The sequence below is a fragment of the Capsicum annuum genome, chromosome 3 (assembly GCF_002878395.1).
Source record: "Capsicum annuum cultivar UCD-10X-F1 chromosome 3, UCD10Xv1.1, whole genome shotgun sequence".
Classification (NCBI taxonomy): domain Eukaryota; kingdom Viridiplantae; phylum Streptophyta; class Magnoliopsida; order Solanales; family Solanaceae; genus Capsicum; species Capsicum annuum.
Window position 1 is genome coordinate 235,691,899 of NC_061113.1, and position 8,030 is coordinate 235,699,928.

The following is an 8,030-nucleotide window of genomic DNA, read 5'->3' on the forward strand; positions in this document are numbered from 1 at the left end:
TCTAATAAGCACGCCCAAGATAGATCTTGTAGGAACAACCATGATATGATATCAAATTATACAAGAAGAACTAAGGAAACACAAAATACATACTCCAAATAGTCCACAACTTACAAGAACCCATGGACCAAGTGAAGACCTCTCTCGGATTCAACAAACGCAACACAAAATGAGATATAATGGTTTAATTCAACACCAAGGCAACCATCACAAACTGATATTATCAACAATGTAATAACAATACCCACGAATTACAAGAGAAACTAGACACAAAAATGGTACAAGATTACAATAAGGAAATGGATAGATAGTGAAACATCCACTACTATAATAACTAAGAACCTAAGTGTAATCTAGACACTAAGACCCTTAATAATGATAGTAGTAACATCTACACTTTTCAAAGAGACACAAGAGGGACCTCAGTCCTTCAAGCACCCCAAAGTTCCAAGCAAGCAAACAACAAAGGAGAATCCACCCTTTTGATGTACCTAGTTTCGGCCAAGGTCTCAAAGATGAGAGAACTTGTGTGTTTTCAAGTGTGTTATACAATCTTCAATATTCAAAAAAACAAGTAAAGAAACTCTAACTTGTTTCTTATATAGTATATTACCAATTAAAGGCCAAAAAAAACAACAAAAGGGCCCTTAGAGAATAGGTTCCCCTCTAGTGTAACTTAGTGGCTGTTTTTTATGTGTATTTAGACCCTTAATTACACTTCTTTACACATACACTTGGGCGATTTAAATACACACCCACATAATTCCATCTATGTGATCGCACTTGTATTATGTTTGCAATCATATCTTGCAGTTGTTGAACTGTTAGAGTAGCCACTAAAGCGGATCGATCACCGCAGTGATTGTCACTTGACTTGATGAGATCTTCACCACCAATTTTTTTTCACGGTGTTAGATTATAATTTGACTCTCCAGGATTGTAGAGATCTAACTTGCTCATAAGTCGGGCGATTTGATGATCTTTTTCATCAATAGACTTCTTCAAGGCTTTAATGGTTTGTTCCATCATTGCAAACTTTTTGTCCATGTCAACTGCATCAACCATGAAGGTGTTGACTTTTGTTGAAGTTGGAGAATTCATTAAGTCCTCAGATTCTCCAAAGTTGCAGACAGTTTCAGACGGTTCATCTGATAAGATAGATGCAAAGTTGCCCCCAGGGGTCGTAGTTACAGCCGAAATTTGAGATTTTCTCCTTTTCGTCATCTCCAAAAAGGTGAAGTATTAGGATCCATCCAAAGCACAACCGTTATGATTGCGTCGATTGATGGGGCCAACAAGTGTGGTCGCAGTAGACGTGGCAGTAGTAGACTTCTTGCACGAAACTTCATTGATTTTTTTGAAGCCCATTGTAGTAGTTGAATTTGTGATTTTTCAATTTGTAGAAGGAAGAGATAGAGAGCAGAACTGGTCCCACTGGGCATGCCAAAATTTGTTCTCAATAAATCTTCGTGGTGCTGAAAATTAACTGTAAGCAAAAAAAAAATAATAATATTAAAAAAATAATTTTTATTGATGAATCTTGTGAGTACAATTCCGTGACTCTCTTGATTCTTCTCTCCTAAACTTAAAAATGATTCGAGGGCCTTTAGTAGCGTGTTTCTCGAATTGTTGGATGATTTGGACTCTTATAGACGTATTTCAATCGTCGGGAATGTCGGAAAGTGTTTTGTCGATTTGGAATTATCTCCGAGAAGAACTCCGTTGATTGCTTTTTGCAAGAACTTGAAAGTCAATGCCGACGTTGTCAATGCTTGTCAAAGTCCTCTTTTCAGAATTCCTCTTTTTAGAATCTCATTTATTATCCCCTATTTATAGTTATAGGGGGTAGGCCTAGTTGCTTGTGATTGGCTGAAAACATGTCATTTGGGACACTTGACGCCTTTTGACTTGTTGTTGAATTGGAATGAGATTTCCACATCGTTTGTACATGTGGCAGCGTCTTATTGGTTTTAGATTTGACTAGGATGTCACGTCACTTGATGAGTTTGAGCTTCAAGGTGAGATGAACTATGATGAGGAATAAAATGGACTTATTATTTTTTAAGCCTAAAATAATTTTAAACCCAATAAAATATGGATCTAATTCAAATTTTATATAAATTTGATCCAATAAATTTTATGTGTCTACGTCTAATCATGAAATTTGATTAGACTTTTAAAATCTAACCTTCCATATTATTTAAGTTTTGACTATAAAATTTGATCATTTTTTTTTTTAGAAAAATCCCATCTTCTAATAATTTCCACTTTGGCCAAGAAATTAAAAATTTGATCTTTTACTATTTTAAGTCTGATTGTGAAATCTAATCAAATATTAAAAATTCAAAGTTCTAAATTTTTTAAATTTGACCAGTTTTTGAGGTTTTGAAATTACCACTCAGAAAATTGCACAACTTCTCAAATAAATACTTATTCAAGTACAATTTCAAATTTTAAAAATCATACCTTCAAAATCTACTGCAAACAAAGCTAAGTACTACTACTGCTATATAGTTAGAAAATGAAAAAATATCAAAATCCACTACTGGTATTTTATGGTGTACAAAATGACGTAAAATGTATATTAGTAGTGAAAAAAGAGAACACGTAACCAAACACAAGACCAAAATAGAAACGCTGTAATGTTCTGGAACAGTACCAAAACCAAAACTGTTACTTATAAGAGGTTCCCAAGTAGCAAGGCTTAGTGACTTTGGCACGTGCCACTTCCTATATATAAAAGCCACGCCAGTTGTGCTTTAGATGACGATGAGCCAAGTTAAGTGAGCGAGCGAGCGAGCGCCTCGTTGCTATGTGCATGCTCATCACTTGCCAGACCCAATACATACTAACCTTTTTTCTTTCTTGAGAATAACACCCACCCCACCAACACTCACTACTACTAGCTACACTCCCACAATTTTTACAATAAAAAGAGAGAGAGAAAAACAAAACAGCATTCTTAGTTGTGTGCCGAGAGTTGAGAGTTTGAGATTTTCTCTCTGTTGGCTAAAGCTTATCCAACAACTGAACTTCAATGGGCGAGGTTTGCTTTCTCCCCTTTCTCCTTTCTCTTGTTTGTTGCTTCCATTTTATTTTTCTCTATCGAAAATATAAGTTCTTGGGAGGACAAAACTGAGCGACTAAGATTTTCTGATATAATAATTTATTTGTTTGTTTTTAGGAAGAGAAGAAACCTGCAGAAGAAGTGAAAAAACCAGAGGAAGAGAAGAAAGAGGAGGCTCCACCGAATGAAGAGGGAAAAACAGAGGAATCCAAAGATGCACCACCACCTCCACCTCAAGAAATAATCTTAAGAGTCTACATGCATTGTGAAGGCTGTGCTCGTAAAGTTCGTAGATCCCTCAAAGGCTTCCAAGGTAATTATTAGTACTAGATTTAACAGATTTTTTTGTTTTCTTCCTATGGGTGGTGTCTCAAGAAGTGAATGTAATTGGATAACTATTTGTTTATGCAGGAGTTGAAGATGTGATGACGGATTGTAGGAGTCATAAGGTGGTGGTAAAAGGAGAAAAAGCAGATCCATTGAAGGTTTTAGAGAGAGTTCAAAAAAAGAGCCACCGTCAAGTTGAGCTTCTTTCACCCATCCCAAAACCACCGGCAGAAGAGCCCAAGAAGATGGAGAAGAAAGAAGTAATTAAACCCCAAGAGAAAAAAGAGGAGGTTTGTTTAATTTAATCTAATCTAATCTAATCTCTCCTTTTTTAAAAAAAAAAAAAATTGTTTCTTTTTATGATGCTTTTTAGTCTTATCCCTTTCTGGGGTTTGTGTTTTTGAGGTAAATTCATGAAATATAGTAAATGTTTTTGGCTTGTTTATTGCTGCTGCAGCCCAAAGTGATTATTGTTGTTCTGAAAGTTCACATGCATTGTGAAGCTTGTGCTCAAGAAATCAAAAGGCGTATACAGAAAATGAAAGGTATTATTATTATTTTGTTCCTTTTGAATCTTTTTTTTCCTCATTTTGTGTACGTTGTATTCATTATTATGAACTTTTTTGATTATTTGCTACCAAAGAGCCATTCTTTTTTCCCCTTTTTCGGATCTCTATGGTAAGTTTTTCAGTAGTATATTTTAAGGATTCTATATTCTCTGCATCTTCCACAATCCCTTGCAGTCTTTAATAGTATAGAATAATATAATCATTTTCTTAAAGATTCTTTTCAAGTTTAAGTCAATTCAAACACATTCTGTCAACAACTAATCAATTTCATTTGTTAAACTAATTAAAGAATCTTTAAATGGAATTTGGATAGTGACACCATTTAAGTTTTTAAAAATCTTTTTTTTTGGTTTAGGTGTGGAGAATGCAGAACCAGACTTGAAAAACTCACAAGTGACAGTAAAAGGGGTATTTGAGGCAGCACAGCTGGTGGAGTATGTAAGCAAGAGAACAGGCAAAAGGGCTGTCATAGTGAAAGTTGAACCAGAAAAGAAAGAAGAGGAGGCGAAACCCAAAGAAGGCAATGAAGAGAAGAAAGCAGAAGAAATCGAAAAAGACGCGAAAAAAGCGGAGGAAGGAGAGAAAAAGGAAGAAGGTGGCGGCAGCGGAGACGGTGCCTCCGGTGCAGCCGCTGATGCAGCTTCCGGCAGTGCCGAAGAAGGTGCATCAGGTAAAGAGGTTGCTGTTCAAGAAGAAGATCCAAAGTTGGAAATGAAGAAGAATGAGTTTTACTACTATTACCCACAGCAGAATTATTACCAGCTTTACCCTCAAAGATATGCACATGAGATGTATTATAATCCTTACCCTCCACAAATGTTTAGTGATGAGAACCCCAATGCATGTTCAGTGATGTAAATTAGGAGGAACATGAAGGGTATATGTGGAAAGGAAAGAGTTTGTGGTCACATGGGAAATGTCCATGGCCATTTCTACTTCTTGTTGTTTATGGTGGTGCTCTACATGTGGCCCTGTCTGTGGGCCTTTAAGTATAAGTCTGCAGCCATAAAACTAGAGAATTTTGTGAGCACTTTGTACCTTTTTTATGGTTTTCTTTTATTATAATCTTCTTGTTATATACCAATATAAAGTAGTACTAGTTTATTACTAACATATTAGTGTAGTATACTTGGTAGATTTCTGAATGTCATACATGATACTTGCAAGTTTTGTTTCTAATACTTAACTATGGACCTTGTCCTTTGGTTTATGGTCTCAGTTTATGGTCTCAATAAAGTAGGTTGAGAATTACTGCTATCGATGAGGTCTTGGTGTACAAAGTTATTCAGTACGTATTGTTTGGAGAAGGTAACATCAATTGTTTGGATAAGATAATAAATATTTTATGAAATTAATTGAGATGCGTATAAGTTGATGTGATATTACAAAATACAATTTTAAAAAAAAAAAAAAAAAACAAGAAAATAAGTTGTTGGAGATGGGAGCTAAGTGGGGAGGGTGAGTTTAGTGATGTAAATTTTGTTTATGGAAGTAACTAGAAGTAAAGGTAAAAAGCAAGAACCATGAACTTTTTTGTTGTCTTATGTTTAAATAAAGTTGAGAAATGTTTGTTGGATTAACCTGCTGTTAAAGTGTCACATTCATTGATTGGTTGTACATATAGTAGTGGGTATAATAGGAAGTGTCAATTTTATAATCCAGTAATTCTCAACGAAAAACTAACAGTGAGTTGCGAGGTTGGTAAAGATTTGGTGTGCCAAAAGTTTATAGTCTAGTTGTTATGGATCACTTTGGGGGTCGTTTGGTATCTATTTGGTGGTGAACTAAACTTTGTGGGAGTAATATCTCTATCATTCCAAGTGTTTTAGTCTGATTGAGAATGAAATTTAAGAAACAAAGAGTGATTTTTGAATTTTGTAATTTTAGATTAAAGATGTGATGGGCATAGTCTTTAAATTTTATATTTTTAAACTTGTCACGTAGAATGTATGAATTGGAAAACTTACTACATATATAAAGATGCATTCTTTTTTGGGACATTAAAAAGAAAAGCAAGACACTTAAATTGGGACGAGGGAGTACTACATTTAGTAGACGTTGATTGGAGGGAAATTGTTATACATAAATTAATACGGTGGTTGGTTTATAATTTAAAAATTCGCAACAACTAGTGCATGTATAAGTTATAAGAAAATATAATCTATATAAGTATTATTTTATGCAAGATAAAAGATGAATCACAATAAATCATGCATAATACATATCTATATAAAAGAATACTCCTTCATTTCTCTTGTAATTAGTACTATTTTTTTGCATTAGTAACAACCGCAGTTGTTGTTTTGTATAAGTTGCCCAAAAATAAAAAGTTGATGTGCATTCACGAGCTGAGCATTTCATTAAATGACACAAACGTGAGGTTATTTTGTTCTTTTCAGTTTCAATACACATTAAAATTGCTTCGTCATGGCGCACATCACGCTGTACTCCCTTAGAGTGTTTGAATTTGCTTTTTTTTACAGGTGTTTTTAGCTTTTAAGCACTTTTTCAATTTTGATAGTCTTTGACAAAGTAAAAAAGTATTTTTAAGCATTTATTTTAAAGTCAAAATAAGTGTTTATAAGTCAAAAGTCAAAATTAGGATAATACCAACTTATGACTTTTGACTTTTGACTTATAAGACACTTATCAAAAGCCAATCCAAATAGGCCCTTAGTCTCAAAATGCTTATCATATTTATTTTTAAAAAGTCAATTTAACTGATCTTTAAAATCAAAATTAAATACTTAAAAATTTGTTAGAGGAAGCATACCCTAAGAAAGTTGCAACTAATCATGGTGATCACAATTTCAAGATGATATATTTATTTTGTTTTGCATGAGTAATAGCACATTTGTTGAATTGGGTTTCCTTTGGCTTAATTTGGTTGTAGAATTAAATGCGTACATGTTGTGATTTTTTGTATAACCATTTGGTACACGATACTTATTAGTTGTTAGCCTTTTAATTTGAATTCGGGTTGCACAAAGGCCAATTAGCTCAGGTTAAGAAAGGAGAAATTATATCTGTCTCATTATATCCCTCCAGCAACATACCAAGTGAGTTCTCATACGTGTGGTCCGGAGAGGATAGAGCGTATGCAGACCTATCACTATCTTGTGGAGGCAAAGAGACTGTTTCCAATCTCATCAAATTCCTAGTGGTTGTCAAATTTATGATACTTTTATGATAATTTTAGTTGATTATTCATTCGTTTACTGTTGGGTTCGAAATCGACAGAGCGTCATGCGGAAGCTATTAGTTGCATACCAAGGAGGTGATAATTCAGAAGACACACAAAACAATACTAAAAATTTAATATTATTATATTATTTGGCCAATTGGCCTACATATAAAATCTAATATTAAAAATAATATTAAAAAACATAAAAATAATGAGAGAGAAAATCTCTCTCTAAACGAAACTCTTAAAAGGCTACAATGTGGATGCTATGTGTTATTATATGAGAAGAGATTCTTCTATTTATGGAGTTTCAAAATCTTTTCTCCAAAAAAGAGTTTTGCCAAATATGAAAAAAATTTATATTTTCCTTTCAGGAAAAGTAAAAGTAATTATGGTATTATTTTTATTTTTCTTCAAAAAAAAATTATGGTTTTATTTTTCTTTTTCTTCAAAAAAAAAAAAAAAAACTTAAATTTTGATAATAAAATTAGGGCAAAAATTCTAACAAATCTCTCCTTTTTAGTTTGATTTTCTTCACTTGATCCGCGTTCTTCACTTCACGTGCATGAACTTCGTTCTTGATATAATTTTCATTACTGTTGCTTGCCATGGTTAAAAATAAAGTTTAAAATATTATGGGTTAAAAATGGTTTAAAAAATATCTTATTTTTATTTTTAAAGATACAGCAACAGAAATGTTGAAAATATGACTGAAATATCATCTTCACATGTAGTTGGACAAAAATACCATTATCGCCAAATTGGTTGAAGCTTGATTTAAAATAACTTTGAACCTGTTTAATCTCGTCTCATCACACCATTGAATCATTAAACTATAAGCTCTGATATCATTTGTCGGGTTCGAAATCGAGGGAGCGTCATT

General features: G+C 33.4%; 1 protein-coding gene across 2 annotated transcripts; it reads left to right on the top strand.

The window, feature by feature from the left end:
- The first annotated feature begins 2,586 nt into the window (after positions 1–2,586).
- On the top strand, positions 2,587–5,047 carry LOC107862898 (heavy metal-associated isoprenylated plant protein 7). Of its 2 annotated transcripts, none has more exons than XM_047409556.1 (5): positions 2,587–3,046; positions 3,185–3,380; positions 3,479–3,684; positions 3,852–3,939; positions 4,319–5,047. In XM_047409556.1, exons 1-5 carry the CDS (start codon positions 3,038–3,040, stop codon positions 4,819–4,821), a joined length of 1,002 nt encoding a protein of 333 aa, XP_047265512.1. In that variant the 5' UTR covers positions 2,587–3,037; the 3' UTR covers positions 4,822–5,047. The 2 variants fall into 2 exon arrangements, with proteins under 2 accessions (XP_047265512.1, XP_016564092.2); XM_016708606.2 differs by having other exon boundaries at positions 2,715–3,046; positions 3,200–3,380.
- The last annotated feature ends 2,983 nt before the right edge of the window (positions 5,048–8,030 follow it).

Excerpts from the sequence above, each read along its gene's own strand:
- LOC107862898 (XM_047409556.1), top strand. Across the intron at positions 3,381-3,478 it reads ATCCCTCAAAGGCTTCCAAG|GAGTTGAAGATGTGATGACG; the intron begins GTAATTATTAGT and ends TTGTTTATGCAG. Across the intron at positions 3,940-4,318 it reads GCGTATACAGAAAATGAAAG|GTGTGGAGAATGCAGAACCA; the intron begins GTATTATTATTA and ends TTTTTGGTTTAG.